The following is a 20,895-nucleotide window of genomic DNA, read 5'->3' as shown; positions in this document are numbered from 1 at the left end:
TTTGTCTGGTTAAATGATATGCTTTACAAGATTTTTTTAAAGGTAAACACACAAAGAACAATGTCAGAACGGTGTGTTGTGAAATGCTCTTCAGAATCGTTCTGTTCAGAAAGCGCTCCACATGATGCCTTTTTCTCATGAGCAACATCAGTGAATGCACGAGCCTTGAAACGAGCCTGATCGCCTCTCAGTGTAACGATGTGTTCTCTGTGGCAAAGTGTAATGTGCCTTGCTCTGTTCATCCATGCAGGAGTCACATAACATGAAATTCTTACATTACATTCATGTTACTTCTCTTTTTTTCCCCTTGATTGGATGAGATGAACCTCTTAATTTGTGAAATAAACAGGAGAGTATATTATCAAGACACATTAAGCCGATCTGACAAATTTTAAAGCTGTGTGACTCTCCAAGGTTTCTTTCTCACACTTAGTGTATTGTTGGCCTGTTGCCTAAAAGTCTCTTTTTATTTGACAGCTCCACAGTTTTCTCTATGCAGGTTACATTTTTGCTACCATTGTGCTCCAGCTTTGAGAGTAATCATTTGGAAATTTCAGACCAAGACTGCATCAGTTGTTGCAGTGGAACGGGTGACCTTGATGACTCTATTGTGCGTCTATACCTTTATGAAGTACCTCTATTTAGCTACAACAAGGACTGTGTTCAGTGTTTCACAACAAGGGACCTCTTTTATTTGTTTTATAGCAAATCTGATGACTCATGACATCCTTGACATCAAGCTGTAAAACGGGAAATAGATACGATTGTTATTGTTGTGTTATTGGCTTCTCATTAGCAGAGGTGCGTATTTTGATTTTCCATTCTCCCAAAAGAAAGAGGAATTATCCTGCTTATTTCCGTGTGGATCTGTAGGTGAAAGGTCACAGGTTTGTGGACAGGAAGCCTTTCTGCAACAAGAGCCCAGAGTCTCACTGTCCCGAGCCTTAGCCATGTTATTCTGAAACATGCCTCTTCGCTGTGGAAAGCGCTGCTAAATATTTGGGTATTAGCCTGCCATTGTTTTCCTGTGTGGACCTCAGTCTTGCGTCTCAAGCCGAATGCCCTGAAGATGATATAACACTCAGTGCAATTTGATCGTGGCCTCTGTGATTGAACCCAAGCAGAGAGTGCAATTTCAAAGCCTGCTGAAACTATTCAAAACATCAGCGGCCTGTTAACGGCCCAGGATAATGAATTCCATGGCAGTGCGGGCCTCTACGTGTGGGAGACTCAGAGCTTAGCTAAATAAACCTTGTCTGGCTGAGTGGCCCCACTGGTGCCCAGCCCTATGGGGACGAAAGCAGCCTGGTTTCTCACAGGTCACTGGACGGGCTCAGTGTTAATGACAGGCTCATTTACCCTGAACTCATGGTTCCATCCACTAGCAACATCCCACAAGTCACACCTCTACTCTGTCACAAAGGATAGGCTACTTTTAGCAAGGGCATTGTTCGTAGCTCAGCTTGAAATGACAAACTGCGTCTACAGAGAGTTCATTGGAGTTGTGCTGGTTGAAGCTGATAGCAGAGATCATAACTCTTCCCTGTGGTGGGAGTGACAGATTCTGACTTTTTTCCCCCCTTTTCTCTTCATTAACTATTCACATTTGCACCTTATGTGCAGATCACCATCGCCACTCAACATGGGTCCGAGCAGTTCAAAGGCGGTGTTGCTTGGAAGTGTGCACGCCACCCCAGGAGTCGCCGGGCCTCAGACACCTGCAGAGTGGTGGGTGCTGAGAGCTTGGGCATGTTTGGATCAGGGACTGAATTTTCCTCTGAAGATGAGGAAAAGGTTTATGGCACGCTCCCATGAGAGTGTCTCCTGCTCTTTGAAGCTCCTGTCTTGGTGGCTGCTCTTATCTTGTGAAAGGATTATTTTATCTCCTCCTGTTCCTTTCTTTCTCTTCTTCTCCTCCTTCTTCATCGTCGCTCTCTCACTTTCCATCAGCTCAGGTTTTGAGCAGTTCTCTTAGGAGATCCTCTCCTTGCCCTTGCTCTTTCTCCACTCATTTACTATTTCTCCCTTGCAGAGTACACCCATTCCTCTTTTCGCCACCACCCTCACTCTCTTCCCTCTGCTTCCTCTGCTGCACCCCACTCTCTTTTTCTTTTTCTCAATCTCCTCTATTCTACCCTTCCAACACATGACAGACTGTGTAATTAATGAGCATCATAAACCTCTCTTTCTATTAGCTACCCATTAGTAAACCTGGCAAGCCTGTCATTTTGGACAAAAACACACAGCTCCTTCATTTGATCCTCACATCAAAGGGGGAACCCCACTGTTTTCGGCTGAATACACTAATTGTGTCCTCGTTCTGGATGGGGCTACACCCCCACCGCTTCAAAAAAGCAGCCAGTGCCGAGTGCAGATAGTAAAGAGACGAACAGAAGCAGAAAGTATTGATTATACAGGCCTAAATGTGGGGAGTTTTTGGCGTTGGAAAAATTACCAGTCATTCAGCGGCGCGCCTAAAAGTCTGCATAAGTATGTGTGTTTGTTTACTGCACTTGCTCTGTTCAGTTTTACTATAGACACATTTTGCAAGAAGGAAATGTCAGTTTATGACTGTTCTATGTGCTGCTTTTAAGATAAAAAGGATTTTTTTTGCGGAACTGGTAAGGTAACTCCTATTTCACACCATGAACCAATAATGTTAACTACAGGATCAGATACCTCATTACGACTAAAACTTTTTTTAATTCGGATGTTTGATAATTGTGTGCAGCTCACTGAATTTTTGTTCAAACTTGAGAAAACAAATTAAAACTGAAGCAGGCTTTAAGGTGCTCTTTTATTGAAACTGCAGACAATGCATAATGTAGGATTTTTAATCTTTAATATGTGCATTTACAAAATGTTTTCGATAAGAGCTTCAAATGTAAAATGTTTAAACCACATCCTTTGTGTCTGTTGGGTATACATATTATTTCTCTTTTATACACTGTCATGTAAAATGACTGATAATGGTCTTGCTGGACATCAGATGCTCTCAAGGGAAGGAGCAGCTAGTTTGTATGAATGAATATCAGAAGTGCTATTAGCAGTGTATGGCTGCATCTGCTCTGACACTGAATTTCCCTCCACTCTCCTTATTGCTGTGAAAGCTTCCAGTATGCAGAATGGCAAACGCATGCCAGGCTGTCTTTCCCTCCCTGTGGACCCTTCGCCTGACACATCACACGCTGGGCCACCACAATGGGCTGAGTCACCACCGCTGCAGGAATCAACACTGTACTTCAGTCACGATTGTCTTCTGCCCTTTACAATATCTATGCTCTTTTGTTCCTCAAGATAAAGGCAACAGTCACATGTTTGAGCTTTAAGCGCCCAGCAGCTGCTCTTCTCTCCCTCTACATGCTTCACATCCCCCTCCTCACCACCAGGCAGCGTTCCCTCCAGTGGGCTCTCCAGGCATCAGGCCGCTAACATTGTTACAAGGATATAAACACAGACAAACCATTAGATCCTCCTGAATCGGGCCGTCTGAATACCCCCCATTATGCCGGTTTCCAGGGAGAATGCTGAGTTTTATGGTGGAATGAGCAAGAGTTGGCCACCAAGGCAGGAGCTCCCCTAGGTCAATAAATACCTACATCAATCAGACAGGTGCCTAAAGAATTTTGCTTTTGTTCTATGAAGGTTTTTTGCAAAAAAAACAAAAACAAAAAACAAACAAAAAAAACACAGCAGATATTTAGGAGACAAATATCCACCGAAGTTGACAAATGCCTCAATAAAAGCCAGATATTTACTTCATTCATTCTCTGATTTGATGATGTGTCAAGCTAATATAACTGCATCTCACGATAATGGGGATTGATTGGAGGTTTGGGGGTTTGTGTCCATGAGATGGAACTCTGGCTTAAAGCCCCCGTCACCTCCTCTCTCGCAGGCATCAAAGGCGAAGCTTGGAAATAGGGCCTGCAAAGCCATCTCTCCGTTGGCCTCTTCAAAGGACAGGAAGTGTGTCAGAGGGACCGGCCTTCTTTCCCAGCAAATTCAGGCGAGTTGCTATAATAACAAGCTCATCTGTGTGTCTGTGGCAGACTAGTTCAAAGGGGAGCCTGATTCCTCTTGGTACAACATGTGATGATAGAGTCAGGATGCGGAAACCACTGTTTAGTAGAAACACAACTGGAGGGCTGCATTATAGACATGTGTCCAGTGTATAGTCCCATCCCTAAAGATATGAAAATCTTTCCCAGAAAATTGGTGCCAGATTACATTTTTGATCTTGACTTCCCCAGAAATCATCCCAACTCAGTTACATTTGCATATGTCACCTTTGGCTATTAGGAGCTTCACTACTGTATGTGCAGGAATTTATAGGACCTCGTCTGCAGGTACTGTTGATAGTGTGTTAAACTCTATGTAGGCTCGAGCTCGTTTTAAAGTTGTGTGTTAAAGGGTTACATAGCCTGTGGCGTGTGTGTGTAGGCTCCTTATCTATACTGTAGGCTACGCTGGAACTGACCTGTGTGTGCCTCCTCAAATGTGTAACTACATGTTGGGGCTACGGCGACTATGGAGGCACCAAGTGAGGGCTGCTAGAACTTATCTAGTTCCCGATGAGGGTAGAGATTGCTGACAACAATAATAAAATAATGTAAGGTAATGTAAGGAGCTATGAGTGGGTGAGGTCTGACGCTGAGGCTGTACTGTACTTCCCATGTGAAGTGCTTCAATGGTTATGCCATTCCGAGAGCACAGGAATTAGATGTGTCAGTGAGGTATGACACAGACGCACTGCAACACACTGACTGATCCTGCCTCTGCTCTTTTTTGAAGCATGTGGCAGAGGGAACCATAAATGACTGAAGCTCACGAATAGGGCAACTTCTCACTGTCTTACATTTGCTGGCTGCCAGATTTTCCTCCAGCAGTAATGCCAGATTTGGGTTTTTCTTTCTACCACAGAGGATGACTTGCAGGAATGTTACAAGGTCCTGCGCTGGCAAATTGCTGCTGTTAGATATATGGAAGTTTAACTGGTTTTATATGTGATGCCAACATGGGAATTGCTTAAGGTGTACATGATAGATACATAGTTAGACCAAGATGTATGTGCTGGAGGCAAATGGATACAGGTAAAAAAAAACAAAACAGACCTGTAAACTTAACACAGTCTCGACTGTAGAGGCCCACGGTAATTTAGAGGTCATACCAACCAACCATGTGGGAGCCATCGGCCATGGTGACATATTTTGCAATTTAAGTATCACTTCCACAGGTTCACTTGCTTTTACACATGTTTAGTTTTGCGATTATGTCCTGAAATTGAACAAAGCCTCCTGTAAGATTTTAATCTGCTGTTTTTAGACTTAAAAGAAAAAAAACACACCATGGCACAGAAATGACAGGAGAAGAGTTTTGCTCTAAAATTAGACATCCAGCAAACATTGCACGTTTTTTTGCAACTTGATTGATAACACACACACACACACACACACACACACACACACACACACACACACACACACACACACACACACACACACACACACACACACACAGACACACACACACACACACACACACACACACACACACACACACACCCTACCTTTTAAGTAACACTGCCAATCTGCACCAGCTGACAGGCTTCAGAAAACCTTTGCTAAGCTTATTATCTAAATGTATTTAGGTGTACTGTTTCTGAAGATGCACTTATTTGATGCACACGAAACTAGTCCAGTTATATTATAAAACTGAATTATAGTACAACAAGGATATTTATTCTTTAGTGAAGCAGAGAAAAAAATATTACATTACAGGTCATAGATGAGTGTTTTCTTTTGGTTCTAGTTAAGATATATACATTTTCCCCCTAAATCATAGCATGAATTTTCTCTTTGAGGATTTTTGCTGCATTTCAGTGGAAAAGGTCAATATTGTTCATTTGGAATCATTCAGCGGTCACAGACTGAAGAATGGAAAAAAAACCTCTTCAACATGATTCATGTTTGGAGCATGCATTGCTAAGTATCAAACACTGATGTGGTACTGCTTAAGAATGTCTGAAACTTTATCAGTGCTTTCTCACAAGATGATGCCTGCAGTGTGTGTGTAGTACTGTCACACTGAGTCTGGCATGACACGTGGCACAGTGGCCTCTGTCTTTTATGAGATTATTGAAGACTTCAAAAGAATCATAGCCCGCTTTCATCTGCTGCCTCAGTCCAATAAGACTATCTAAACCTTACTCTCATGTCAAAGACCCCCAAAAGACAGAGGCATGCTGACCACAGATCCCAACAGGCCTTCAATATGATTTTGTCCCCAGGAAGTCCACGTGAGTAGATTATTGCTGGCATGGTTTAAATTAACAACTTTATGGGTCAAAAGGGAATTTAATTTAATTGTGTGCTGGTATGCTCTGTCTATATAAGGCTGTCAATAAAGTTATATGTAAGTAATGTAATTAAACACTGAAGAATCATCCATCCAGCTCCACGGAGAAAAAGACTTTTAACAATGCCTAATGAGTGTCTTTGGCGTTTTGGTTGTTTTATCAGCTTTCAAATAAGATGTTACAAACTACATGTTGGGACTAGGACTCACTTGAGTTGAGGTGGTTGGTCCCAATTAACCTGCTAATGTCATGGGACCCCTGCAGCACCTGGGGAAGTGCCTACACTCATCTTCGGGAACCACTGGCGCTGTCAGTGCGTTTAAATGCACTTCCTTGCAGTCTCGGGAGAGGTGTACATCCTGATCTTCCAGCGGCTGAAATCAAGGTTCTCTCGACGCCTCTTCTGCGCTTCGAACAGAGACTAGAGAGAACTGGGCTGCGTCAAGTATGCCAGAAAAAGTCAACTAACACCGGAAATTATTATATCAATTTTCATAATAAATACATGGAGACAAACTATAATATTGACGCGTTAAACTGCTGTTGGGGTTTTTCTGACCGGTTGGCTGAATTTTTTTCAGCCGATGGTTTAACTTCAACAAGCCCAAGTTTACAGAAACTTACATATCGCACTTTTCAAAGTTGCAGGCATTAAGAATTGGCTCTGTGAACAACTTTTCTTGCTTCATGAATCATTCAGTCGTACGGATAGCCTTATAGCACATATTATATTAAAATGTTTGTTCTTTGTGTTTCCAAACATAATAGTAATTGGCCATGCATCATCTGTATTTTCGCTTTGCTAATCGTTTTGTGAAGCAAAGGTCTCAGCAGTGAAGTGTTTTATTATGAAAGCGTGAACAGGAAGTCGCGTGTCGTCCCGCGCGTGTTTTCAGTGGCGGCGCTCTGGATCAAAGACTAGCTTGGCTCTCCAGTCATACGGTCCTGTGCTGAGCACGGTCTGCACTCGGTCTCCACGGACGCTCCTCTGTCTGGATATCGCCGCCTGCTTTCTTTTTTTCTCTGGATTATATTCTTCGGATGGTTTTTAACTCCAACTCGATGCATAGAAATGGGTAAACTGCACTCGAAACATGGTAAGCTTTCTTATTCCTGAGAGAAATCACAGCTGTAGCTCTTCTTCTGGTGCTGCGATACTTTCGAGTAACAGTATTCATTGTCTTCTCACTTTCTTCCTTTCAAGCCGCTATTTGTAAACCGAGGGAGAGCCCAGAAGGTAAGCGCCCCTGTTTCCTTATTGTACAGTCAATGCCAAAGTCTCTCATTCTGTCAGTTTGTGAACAGCAGAGGAGTTTTCGGAGTGAGCTCTGAGCTCCTCAGAGCAGCATTGCAGCGCAAGGTCCGACTCTTTGAAGATGGAGCGCTTATGGAAAACATGAGTGTAGCGCGTAGAAAAGACTTTGTAGCTGCTAATACAGCGCTTCTTTGTTTCAGGCGACAGTTTTGTAGTCAATGCCTGTTTGGCGAGAAAGGGAATCGACGACTGGCTCGTGAAGCAGAAATACTACTGCACGAGCTCTCGTCTCGAGCAGCGGGACTGTCACCACAAGAATAACTGCGGTCTGACTGCACGGGTGAGTACGACGCTGTCCGCGAGCTTCACGCACTTATGGGGAAATAACAGGTAGCCGTTTAGAAATGCTTGTGAATGGTCTCCTCTGGGTGCTTTCACACAATTAGGACGAGGCTTTTTAACTGTGCGTTGCAAGGTTTTTCCCGTCGTTAGTAGTTTGACACGAGGCTACATTTAACGGAGACTCCAGCTCGAGTCCGTCATGTGCGAAGTCTTCCTCTTCTGACGCACTCGAAGTCTTCACAAACTTTCTCCGAGCCCTCTTTGTGGACAGACCTGGGTGTCTATTCATGGTGGAGTTCAGTGTTTCTGTTTTCAGACAGTTGCAGTGATTGAAGTTGAATTTACACCTCGCTGGCACTCTTGAAGTGAAACCACAAAGCACCTTAGTTTTGTGTCTGCTCCAGGCTTTGTTTTCCTGTTTTCTCTTCCACGGTGACAAAATGAAAGGACGGATTTTTAACACTCCTTCGGTAGACCTCTCATCTGTTCCTGTAGGGCTCAAATGTTGGGATCAGCCTCTGCACTGATCAGAGAGGGATTTCTTTCTTTTTTTTTTTCTTTACAGGTAACAATAGATCAAGCCTGAGCTGAAAGCATTGCTCGGTGACAGTGTGGTGACAAGTGCGGATTGTAAAGGCTGGTGAGAAATGTTGGAGGTCACGCTTGTTTTGTATTTTGGCATTGCCGTAAACACTGTGCTGTTGTTGTCAAGTGAGGAAATCCTTTGGAATTGCTTCAGAGGAGCCTTAAGCCTCTTTGGTTAGCGATGCCTTCCTCAAAGGCGGCATGTTTGAGGAACTGGAGCCCATCAAGACAAAAGGAAAATCAGTTCCTCCACCCACGATCCAGACACTTTGAGCAGAAATGCACCTATCTGCTGAATGCATCCTAGAAAACAGGATCTCTTGCATTTAACACATTAGAGCACCAGCTGTAATAATGTGTTGAGATGTTGTGTGGCATGATTTTCCTATACCATACTTGACAGTTCTTTTAGATGCTGGCTGCTATGAAAAAACAGAATCCTCTCATCACTGGCCTGTAGCTGCTGCGTGAAGTGAGCAATCTTATGTTCCCTTCTCGTCCTCTCTCATTTGGTTTTATGACGATGAAACTTGTGCTTTCATGGCATGCAGCAGCTCTGCTGTAAAGCAAGCACGACACAATTACACATGCTGGCTTGGCTGTTGAAAAAAAAGGGCTGCTGGTATGAGGATTTATCGGCGTGCTGGTGAGGAGAAGGCAAACGTCAGACTTGAGGAAGTCTCAGGCAACTGAAATATCTACTGATTCCGGCCTAAGCCAGGTCTTAAGTCCACCATTGTTTTGCTTTCTGCGGGAAGGTGTTGTTGATAGCTTCCCTTTGCCTGAAGGCCGGCCATGGTGTTGAATGTTGGGTTAGTGATGAGAGAAGAAATGATTCTTTAATTAATGTCCTGTCTGAGGTTGGGACTGGCTTCACATGTCGCACTCACATGGTGTCAAAGTTGCTAATTCTGCCATGTGCCCAAAGCTACCATAAGCGTCATACAGGAACAGGACACCACTCACTGCAGGCTCTGAGCTGTTTTGGGGGATTGGTGCTACATGAAACACCTGGAACTGTATTTATTTTTGAGAGCGTTTCGACGCTGCTGCAGCAGAAAAACTGTGCCATTTACACGGTTGCTTATGTGTTGACTGGGTCATATGGTTTGGGCAATTTAAGCATTTAAAACCACATTATTACCATGCAGTTACCATCCATTATCACCACAAAAACGAATACTCATTAGTCTGTTCCTGGAAATAGGCATGCGTTTCTTTTCTGAACAACAGCGGCGTGTGAAGTTTTGGCCCAGGACGGAGCCGCCGCTCAAAGGGTTGGATGTTTTTGAAAAATTTGGAGTTAGCGGAGCTCAGTTTGTATAAATAATTCAAGTCCCGTGTCTAATGGCTTTTATAGCTCAGAGGGAAAATGAACAAATGAAGAAAATATCAATATTTATTTGGGTGCTTTCCCCTTTTTGTGTTGTCATTATAAAGTGATTTAGAAATTTAAAATATTTCATTTGTAAGATTAAACCATTCGTTTGCTTCTTGCTGTATTTTGAGTGTCACAATTACAGTCTATCCACACATGACATCACATACATTAGCCTTTTTTTTTATCTCAACGCGATGGCACCTCTACACAGGCTGCCTCAAAGGTTGATGACATGATTATCTTGTCAGCATACTGATCATCTGCACTGCTAGAGGGAGACCTCCTACATTTCTGCCCCCACACTTCAAATAAATGTTCTCATCAATCAGATATGACACAGTTCAGGAGATGTGTGCTTCAATCCTGTTGACCTGCACCAAAAAAGTCATGGCTTTGAGTCGCTGTCAGTAGCCTCCCTAAAGCCTTTATGCTGACACGCTGTACATTTGTCATGTGTGGTGTTCGCCCCATGCTGAATGCTATTTCAACATTTGTGTGTCGTAGAACATTGCAAGTAAATGTTTCATTCGCTACTTTAGTTCACATGAGAGCATTGCTCAAATGTTACGAGGTCCCAATGGTCCAGAGCATTTATGGACTAAATTCCAAGTGTGGAAGTCATTTTACTTCAAAAGATGTACCCTAAAAATAATAGATGCTCAAAATGATCTCAAATCTTGAATTATGAATTATACTTCAAGATGAATCTATAGCCCTCTGTGACACACACTTTAACTGTCTTAGAAGTCTTTGCGCTCTGTGAGAGGAGGTTTAAAAGCTCGACCCCGCTGTGCCTTCAGATAGAAACAGAAGCTAGCCTCTTAGGTGAGAGAATGTGAATGAAACCCTCATAGTTTTAAAAGCTGTCTATATTGTATAGAGTACCTGTGGAGACAGTTATTTATAGCCGCTGTTCTTTGAGCCCCCCTCCCAGCTGAACCAGGGTCCAGGAGAATGTGGGTCAGGTGTCAACAGTAGGGAGTCCACGCTTGGAATTCTTTTGATCTGATCTTTTTTGAACCATATTCCCCACAGAAGCAGTGCCCATTTCTCACAAGTCATTGTTTGGAAGAGCCGCTCACACTAACACTTTGTCTTCATTAATGGTTTTAGAATTGAAAATGGAGCGCGCACAGATAGACTGAGACATAAAGACGCACTTGACGGCTTAACGACGTCTCCATGCAGACTCTACACCCATTCATGAGTTGTGCCGTCAGATGCAGCATTTGTTTGGCAGACAGTGAGTGAGTGGTGCGAGCAGGTGGATCTGTGGATCTCAGCACGAGGTCCAGGTCATGTGAGCCTCGCACAATTTCCCCCCTGTGTACAGCATGATGTCTACACCTACCCGTAAATTTGATATGCCATGTGTACCCTGTAGGATTATGTTGCTGACATACACATTGATAGGGAGGAAGGTTTTCACAGCTTATGACTTGAAAGTTCAAATTTCTGTTGGTTAGTTTATTGGGTTGCTCCTCTTGGCATCAGATGAAAGAACAGCTCATCACGTTGAAAATATAATCTTGTTTAATGGTTATTCCTCACCAAGTTGCCCCTTTCTATTCTTAAAATCCCCTTCCCCCTCCCCTGGTTCTCCCCTCTCCTCCTTTCTCCCCTCCTAGCCTCCATCTGTTTCTTGAGTTTACCCTGTGGCCCTGTGTTGGTTCTGGCTGATGAAATGAGACTACATTTGAAGTGGGCCGTGCAGGGAGGTGTTTGTAGTGACACCGATGGCCCCTCCTCCGCTCTGAAGCCCTATCCTCTGTGTAGCAAAAGCCACTTCCAGTCTTCCCAAGCCGCCACTCTCACAATTCCAACGCTTATATGGATCTGTTTTCAAACCGAGTTCCCATCAACTTGTGTGGAGCCGTAGACAAAAAGGAAAGGTACATCTGACGACAGACTACAACTCAAAACTGAATCACAGTGAAACTTCTGCCCCCAACCCCCTTGTCTCGCAGTTGGTTTCCAGCCCTTTGATTTTTTTTGAAAGTAGAAAGGTTTTTTTGGAAGTAGGCCTAAAGCTTTTAAACGCATTCCCTCAGCCTCCGAGCCTGATAAAAGACATGGCAGGTTGTGCGCCCCCTTCGTCTTTCGCTTCTGCTGTTGTGCTTTTTCTCTCCTTGTCGTTCTCACAAAGCGAGGGCCCTTGTCTAGAAGCTGAAAGCACCTTTCAAATGCAGACTCCTCTTCCTCTTTCTCTCCTTCTTTCTGTCGTCTCCCTGTGCGTTTTCTTTTCCCACCGGCTGGCTTGTTGTGCGTGCTGTGTGACGTATGCCCCTCTCCCACCGGGCTCTACCCCCTCTGTGCTCCCAAGGGACCGAGGGCCTGTTGTTGCTCTTTGAAGAGGCTGGGAGAAAAGTTTGGAGCCACACTCTAAAGAGAAGAAAAGCCTTAGCCTTTGGGGAGGAGGGGTAGCACCTGGCCATAGAGGGGCTCTGTGATTTTTTTTTTTTTTTTTAATTTTCCCATGAGAAGATGGGATGGAAGTGTTGGGCTGACGTCAACGTAGCTGGCGGACTGGGAGGTTTGAGGAGGTGCAGGTGGCTTTAATGTCACATACGGCATTGTATGTCACATAGATTACTGAAAGCTGGAGGAGTTTCTCCCCTGTGACAAAGCAGAGCAGATACCTCTCTTCTGCTGTGAATGGTGCTCTCTGGAGAAGATTTCTGTGAAAGAGTGATACTGGTTTAGAGTAAGGTGAAGCTCTAGTGGCATGTAGACATTTGATCAGGCTTATCCAGCTTATCCACCTACATATATATGCATATATACAGCATATGTATATGAGTGTGTGTGTGTGTGTGTGTGTGTGTGTGTGTGTGTCTGTGTGTGTGTGTCTGTGTGTGTATATATACTTGTCACTTGCAGGTGTCCGTAGGAATAAAACCATTTGGCATCTTAATAGTATGACAGAAATGGTGCTCATGTATGTGCATGTGTTCATGCATGTGTATGTGAGTGTGCAATATGTCTGGAGTCAGCTGTATGGATGCACACCAGAGATCAAAGGCTTCTGGGGGAATGTGCTCTAAATCTGAGGGGATTAGTGTCTGAGATTGTGCTTTGTTTCCCCAAATATATGCGCAGTTTGGAGTGACGGATAGCTGTTGATCAAAGTGTCTCTCACCACCCTTTCACAGTGACATTTAGGCTGGAGGGTTTGTTCCACACTCGAGGGTGGCATTTATTTCACAATTCTAGGAAACTGATAGATTTTAAGGATGCTCGGCTGCTTGGTTTTTCTTTGTTTTGAAACTGGGCTCATCCTCAGATTGAAATGGCTTGCGATTGACCAGCATGTGACTTGTAAATAGTTTGAATGGTGTGATACTCTGAGCAGATAGTCCTTCTAAAGCTGGAGTTCATTTAACTGACATCATCATCTTTGCCGTAATGCTTACATATCTGCAACCTTTTGATGTGTGTGTATGCCTTAGAAATGCTAATGCATTTTGAAAAGCTTCTGGAAAGTGCTCCTTTCCACTTTGCCTTGAAATATTAAGTTAGACAGGAGAGCAATTAATTGTCAAATATTTTAGCTGATAGATAATGGCTGGTTTCGTGCAGTCGATATGGCAGATCAAAGACTTTTACAACTGGACATGCACATTTTATATAATTCCTTTGATAGATTAATGTTGATTCTAATGAAAGGCAGTACTTCAAGAATACAGTTTTATCTATCACCGCATTAAATATGAGAGACCACATGTTAGTTGCAATGCTGTTCATATTACAGCAAACTACACTGAAGAGAAGGCCTGTCATTACACCTGCATTGGTAAATAGCACAATACTGCTACTACTACGATACTACACACTAATAGACTGCCATCACAGTGCATAAACCTGTTTCACTGTTGGCAGTTTGACTTGTAGCACAGGTGTAACTAGTAACAGTAATGATGGATCATGTCCCGGTAAGCCATGACAGTGAGGCAGCACCCAAAATACCAGGGCGCTGGACCCAGCTCACCGAAATGGAATGCAGCAAATAATGTCATTAATTACACATGTGCTTTTCCTCCTCTATGTCAGAGGAGTGAGAGGAACAGCAAGCAGTGGTCATAGATGATGATTTTTTTCATATGGTGGATGCCTTGATTGTATGATTCACCATTGTAAATATTGAAAATAAAGTTCTGAATGTAAGACATGTGTTTCAGGTGAGGGACTGACAGGGCTGAGTGGGTCAGGGAGAAACTCGATGTGACTTGTGCTCCTCGGAGCATTCTGCAGGAGCACACTGCCCATTTTAATCACCCACCCACTTAAAAGGCTCTGCTGAAGTGGGTGTTTAAGTGTTTAAACCCTGAATAATTCTCTCTTGTTTGTTTATCAGGTTCCCCTGCGGGTTGCGCTATGGCCCGTGCAGTAAGCGCTGAATAATTTGACTGAGCACTCAGAGTGGCTCTCAAATAAACAAGATCAACATCTGCATAAAGCTGCTGTCAAGCTCTCATGAGACTGCATGCATGCAGAGGAAGGCGCACACACGCTTATGTGCCATGAAGCACACAGGCACTCACATACATACATACATACATACACACATTACCCATGTGTTTACCCTAATAGGTGAATCCATTCATCAGTGCTATCAGGTGCAGCGTCCCAGCGTGATTCCCCGCCACTTGTTTTTCTTACAAACTGATTGGAGGGAAACACCAGTGATGGACTCCACAGCTTCCATGAGCCCTACTGTTGCATTACCCCCCTTGTGTATGAGAGCTTTTCTGACCAGGGCTCTAAGGCCACCTGAGGTAGAGGGATGAAGGAAGTGCATTTAGGTAAACAAGTTGGGAGAGCATTGTGCCTCCCACAGAGGTTTCAGGGCTCTTCAGCTCTTCCTGTGGTGCCGGGGCTGGAGGAGGTCTGGATTGTCTGATAGAGGATGTTTTTGGTGGAAGGAAAGCTAAACAGTGGAGCGGCCCTGCTGAAAGGAAAGCTGCCCTCCCCTGGTGTGTTTGTGCTCCACAGGTGCCACAACCCAAAGACGACCTCACCCTGTAGACTCTCAATGAAGCAGGCCAACCCTGTGTTCTCTTGAGGGCCATTTGCCCTGTCTGTCAACCCCCCCCCCCCCCCCCCCCCCCCCACCAGGTTTCTTGCTAAAGTTGTAAAAAACAAAAAACAAAAAAAAAAAAGGGTTTTATAAGTCTTTGGTGAACTGTTTCAACATAAGCCTCTTTTACACAACCCGTTAAAGGTGGGAATGTTGCAGTACTATTCTATGTTACCGTTCTGTATAAAACGTACCGACGCAGAAGGAGGGGCATTGTTGTTCTGCCGTTAAGCCAGCAGGAGAGGTAGTAACAGAGCTGAATCGATGACTGTGGCAAAATGGGGAGTCGGCAGGATGGGACAGGGGTGAGATGTTTTAATGCTGTGTTACGTGTGAGCCACCACTAAAAAAGCAGCTAGCAGCAGTTAGCAGCTACCTCAAAAAAGGAGTGTCTGCAGAATGTGCACAATGTCAGGCCTATAAGCTTGTGTTTAAAGTGTTCCGGTGTTTTAGCATAAACTCTGTCCTCCCTATATAGTCAACCTCATGTTACGTAAGCTTATTCAGAGGCTCACACAGCATATTAAATTTGATCCCTCTGTTTCTCCAGTGGTATTTATATTTCTGGATCTATGCTGATGATGTGATTACCTCACTTATATTCAAGACACACATACAGTGGAGTTGTGATACAAATACAGTGGAAGTGATGCACCTGTTGACAGAATTCAGGCTTTGAGAGTAAATATAGAGAACATGCATGCTTTAGCTTTTCCATAAATGTTTCCTGGTTAGTGGTTTGTGTGGATGTGTGTGTATTTTTGTAGGATTTCTATTTCTGTGTGCGCTGTATATTAATGTATATGTGAGCATCGGCAGTAGGTAGCAGTTCAACTGAGTAACCTACTACACTGCAAGTTCATTATGGCGAGCAGTGACACAAGCCACTAATTCCAGTCAGCTATGAATAGAAACCTGCCCCATGGCACCAGCGTACTTGTGTATAGTAGTTGAAGTGTCTATTTCTGCTGCTATGTTTACTTGCAAAGTTGAAACACTCTCTGTAATTACGGAGATTTTAGGTCCCCAGTTAAAAGGTCAGATGTGAGGGATGTTTAGAGGTAGTGGCTTGTGGCTGGCAGGATGTCTGCTCCAAACATGCTGTGCGTGTGTACACTTGTGTGTGTGACTGTATGGACATATGTGTGCATAGGCAGAGAGGAAGAATTGCCACCTTGGTGTGGAGGTCAGCTCCATCTGGTCAACATGCGCACGTTAGAGGTTTTCATAACTGCCACCTACCACATGGAGCACATAGAGCTTGATTGCAGTGATGAGGTTTAGATGCTGGTTTTGAATTAAATATGATGGGCTGGTACTTAAAGGTGTTATTGACGACTGTCATGTGGAAGAATTGTAGAATTCTGATTCTAAACATTAGTTTTTATGACATCTCATCCACAGTTTGCTTCTGTTCCACTGTTTAGTGGCTGGACTGCATCCAGACTGCATTCACAATGCAAATCTGACAACTTACAAAACGGGTTCAGTAGATCAGATAGTATTATGAGCTAAAACCATTATCTGTTTTGTGCTTTCCAGCTTTTAGTCTGACATGTCCTGGGGGGATCAGATCAAAAGAAGACTTTGGTTCTAAATGACATCCTTTATTAGAAAAGATTACAACCTTCAGGGCTTGTTGAAGTCTAATGTCTCTTCTTGAGGGTAACTTCTAAGTGAGCTAATTTTCTTTAGGTATCTTTTGGATTTTTAAAACACAATTCAGTGTTGTGGAAACATCAAGGAAGAGTTGTCTCAGCATGAATATGGACTATTTTAGAGTGAGATCCTTAAACTGCAGCTGCTGACATGACAAGTTACACAAGTGTTTCTTCTCACTCAGCTGTAGTTAAAGGTTGAAGTGGCTGTCACTTTCTTGCTGCCCTCGAGGTAGACTGCCTGACTAAAACCTTGTTCCTCCTGCACTTTGCAGCACTTGAGACTGCTCAGACAACTGAAGGACTGTCTGTCCTCAAAGAGAGCTTTAACTAATTACTAAGACCTCCTAGAGACGGTGTGGCACACTCTCTGTGGAGCACAACATGCATGGAAGCAGGCACGTTGCCAACCAGTTGCCTTAAATGTATAATCCATCCTATTTTTTCTGTAAAGATTGATACACGTGCACATGCTTTGTGAGCCCATGTCTCCTCAGGAGGACTGCTTTGCTCCTTTTTGCCAAATAAGTTAAAGGTTCCAGAGCAAACTAATTTCCTTCATGAAGGTTGAGATATCCTATTGCTGTTCTAACCGCACAAGCTTTTGGAGATGAGGTGTGTCATTTTGCATAAGACTTCCTCTCTTCTCTCTCTCATTCTTTGGAACCAAGCTTTACTCTGAATTCAGAGGGCCATAATGTTGTGATTTGTTACTCTTGGCAGGCGGAGACCACCTGTAAATCAAGGCCAAGCGACAGGCTGTCTCCATTCCCTTCCAAACCAAAGCTTCCTCTTGGGAATGCAAGGTCTCAAAGTGGAGTTCGTTGGCTGGTGGAGAATGTGCGTTAAGGATTCACCTCTAGCTCAGATTCCCCTGTTAAGTCTCTTACTCCCAAGGAAACTTGAGGATAAAAACAGAAGTGGCTTTGCTCATGCTGTCCGCTCACATGTTGCTTTAATGCCTAGTTTGTGACTGAATGTGAGCATTGCCAAGTCAGCAGTGACTCATTAGTAGTAGTAGTATTGGTCTAATTTCTTCTGAGAGGCCACAATAATAATTCAATTCAATATTCCTTTATTCGTCCCACGAGGGGAAATTCCGAATAATCTTTAGGTGTCCAAACTTTTGATAATTTCTTGCACTCATGTAGGTTTTGTGCATCAGAGGTTGGTCTTTTTTTTATCTTTTTCAATTTGTACAAACAAATTTAAGGGAAAAGTAAGAGAGCGTTCGTGACTGCGGCTGGTTCTAGAAAATGAAAGCACTCTCAGCAATTGGTGTCTCTAAATTGCTGGAGGGGTGATCATACAGTTTGACTCTTGATCTTGACACCTTGTATCCTCTCCCTCTCCCCCTCTCCGGTGAGATAAGGCTTTGATAAACAGCGTGATAAATGTTAATTGCTGTGGTTATATATTTTTTAAAAGCTAATAAAGGTTGTTACCTTGAGTAACAGGTAGGGTTTAGTGCCCGAGGGGCTGGCTGAGTTGTAAAAGCTTATCTTTGCAGGTGTAAAAGTTTTGTAAATGGGTCATTAAAGTGTTGGCCAACTTCACACATAAAACACAAAAAAGGGAGAGGGGGAGGGAGATTACTTCAGATCAGCATGTTTCTTGCAGCGTAGAGATGAGGGCTGTAAATCTCTGCTAATATTCCACTGAGCCTTTCAGGAGGCAGCCTTTGATGTGGGTGAGGTAATGTGACCAGCAGTGTTTGCAATGTAAATCTAACGTGGAGAGATGAGTGGTGGCTGTGCGCTATCGCCATACAAAAGACAGCCAACCAATCACGGCCCTTGTGGGTCCTGTAAAAGAATAAAACAAAAAAACAAATTCATACGTACAAAGTGTGAACAAAAATGCACACTCAGACACGTCTTTGCAGCCTCTTATCCATCAATGTCAGAGAGTTCATTTACACAGACACACAGTATAATTTCACTTAATATATAGTTCACAAGCAAAACTGAGCCACACCTCCACCATATGCAGGGCGTCACTGAAGTGCCTGTGGTCTGTGTGTGTGTTTGTGTGTTTGTGTGTTTGTGTGGAGATCTCTGTATGACCTGTCTTGTGAACTGCAGTGAACACAGTAAGCCCTCTGGTGTGTGCTGCCTGCTCAAACCCCTCCTGTCTTGGTCTTGCTGACCATGCGCACATAAAAAGAGCAGCTTCTTCCAACCTGCCTGGTGATGGATTCCAACTCCATGGGTATAATTTCCTTCCTGGGGTGCAGGAAGAGAAGTGAGTGACACTGAGGGGTGTCAGACATGGGGCCGCAGTGTCTGGAGAGAAGGTGCCTGTCTTTGATGCTCACTGCATTAAGGCATTAAATTACACATTAGCACCCTTTCGTCAGAGGACTTAAAAAAATATTTATCCAACTTCTTGTCCACCTAACTCGAGTATTGCTCCAGAGCTGATGAAAAACCATTCAGACAAAGTGGTTGTGATGCAGAAGAGAAAGCTTTAGTGGTCATTTGGGGGCATCCATGGGGTTTTAAAGTTGGATGTTGTAACCACTTGATGATATTTGCACAATTTTCCCATCTGACAAAAGCCCTAAATTATGAATGTGTTGCTGCATAGTTAACTTTGTAATAATATTGTTCAGCTGTGTATATTCATTCTGAAAAATAAAACTAAATGCACTGTAAGCTGCTTCTGATTAAAAGCATCCACCAGTTAGGTTACATTTTGGTAATGGTGCATGTGAAGGGCCCAACATCAAAAGATTTACAGTCTGTGACCTCTGGAAAGGCATTGAGAATCTTTTCAAACGCATAAAATTGCATTGTAAAATGCTGCAGATATGACTTCCTCTTGGCACTAAGGACTGCTCATGAGATCAGTTTAATGCATTTGTTCGGTAAAGCTCTGACATGCTAGGAGACTCGCGCATCTGTTCTACTGGAGCAAATTCAAGTAACTACCTCAGTGCGTCCTATGATGATGAGCCTGATAGTCTCTTTGTAAAAGAAAACCCAAACAGATTTATCTTGTTTGGCTAGAGAGATATGCAGACACATTAATTTGCCATGGCTCTCAGTCTGTAGGTGTTGTATGAAAATTGGCCCCATCTCCCCTCCCTCCATCTCGCATCAGCTTTGCTACGCTATATGATTATCTGAGATCTTTATTTCATGTGTGAAAACTGATCCCCTTTGAAGCCTCACTCAGAAGCAGTGCAGCGCTTCACTACCTCACATCAACACTCTCTATCTTGGCTCCATCTCGGGGCGTCATGTTTTACTGCTACGTGGAGCTTTGAATGAGGCTGTTTAATGTTGCTGGAAGGTGAGGAGCACTCCAGCAGAAACAACTGCAAAAGACTGGACTTAAACTGCTGTCTGATGAAGACTGGTGGTCTGTTTAGTCCCGTCCCCCCCCCCCCCCCCCCCAGAAGCACCGCCACACTTACCACACAGAGCAGGACAGGCGCTGCTCCAGATTGCAAGAGTCGCGCTGCTCGGTCCTTTGAAACTGCCTCCGGTGGATCTCAGTTTACTCTTTGGGATGGTGGAGGGGGGATGGGTATTTCCTCTCTTGAGATCTCTAGCGAGTAACACTACACCTATAAGCTAATTTGCAGCTCTAAAGCTAATAAGAGTTTTTTTCTTTGTTGTTTTACTTCTTGGTTTTCAGCATTGGGGCTGTGTATGCACCAGAGCTTTTGAAAATTCCCATGCTGTACAGCTGTTTTTACCATTAGCATTTCGTCAGCTTTAGCTAATGGCTGCTATCCAGGCTAGACAGAATCACTCCAAATCATTTTACTTGCCAAGTGCACTACTTTTATGGGGCAAAGTACAGAGACGTGATGACAAGTTAAGTGTACCTTAACATACCTGCTACAAGGACAGCAAGACACCACATGTCTTTCACTGTCCCTTTTTATTTTATGATGCTCTCGGTAGTCTACTATGCCCATCAATCTGCCTATAGTACAGATATTGGACACACTGTAGCTGTGGTGAAGTGAGAATAATTACCTCTCACTTTCTGTAATGCTCTGTTTCACGCTCTCCAGTGCTGGGTGGCTTTTATGTGAGTGTCAACGACCTCAGCCGTCTCCAGTTTGAAAGGCTCAGGGGAAGCAGACATGTACTTGGAGAAGCGCTGCTGCTATTCCCACATTCTCCCTTGCCTCTGTCACTGCCTGTCTCGCCCACTTGGCTAAATGGCCTTTCATGTGTGTCGCTCTCTACTTCAAGTCGGCACCGCTGCAACGAACGTCAC

At 43.7% G+C, this 20,895-nt stretch overlaps 1 protein-coding gene across 2 annotated transcripts in view; it reads left to right on the top strand.

The window, feature by feature from the left end:
• Window positions 1-7,339: 7,339 nt before the first annotated feature.
• nkd1 (NKD inhibitor of WNT signaling pathway 1) overlaps window positions 7,340-20,895 on the top strand; it is a 29,506-nt gene continuing 15,950 nt past the window's right edge. For both annotated transcript variants that reach the window (XM_070964456.1, XM_070964448.1), the window contains exons 1-3: window positions 7,340-7,455; window positions 7,563-7,595; window positions 7,814-7,953. In XM_070964456.1, the coding sequence (XP_070820557.1) occupies window positions 7,431-7,455; window positions 7,563-7,595; window positions 7,814-7,953 (198 nt within the window). In that variant the 5' untranslated portion in view covers window positions 7,340-7,430. The remainder of the gene's footprint in view (window positions 7,456-7,562; window positions 7,596-7,813; window positions 7,954-20,895) is intronic.

The sequence above is a fragment of the Chaetodon trifascialis genome, chromosome 1 (genome assembly GCF_039877785.1).
Source record: "Chaetodon trifascialis isolate fChaTrf1 chromosome 1, fChaTrf1.hap1, whole genome shotgun sequence".
Classification (NCBI taxonomy): domain Eukaryota; kingdom Metazoa; phylum Chordata; class Actinopteri; order Chaetodontiformes; family Chaetodontidae; genus Chaetodon; species Chaetodon trifascialis.
This window is presented reverse-complemented; position numbering and strand designations above follow the sequence as displayed.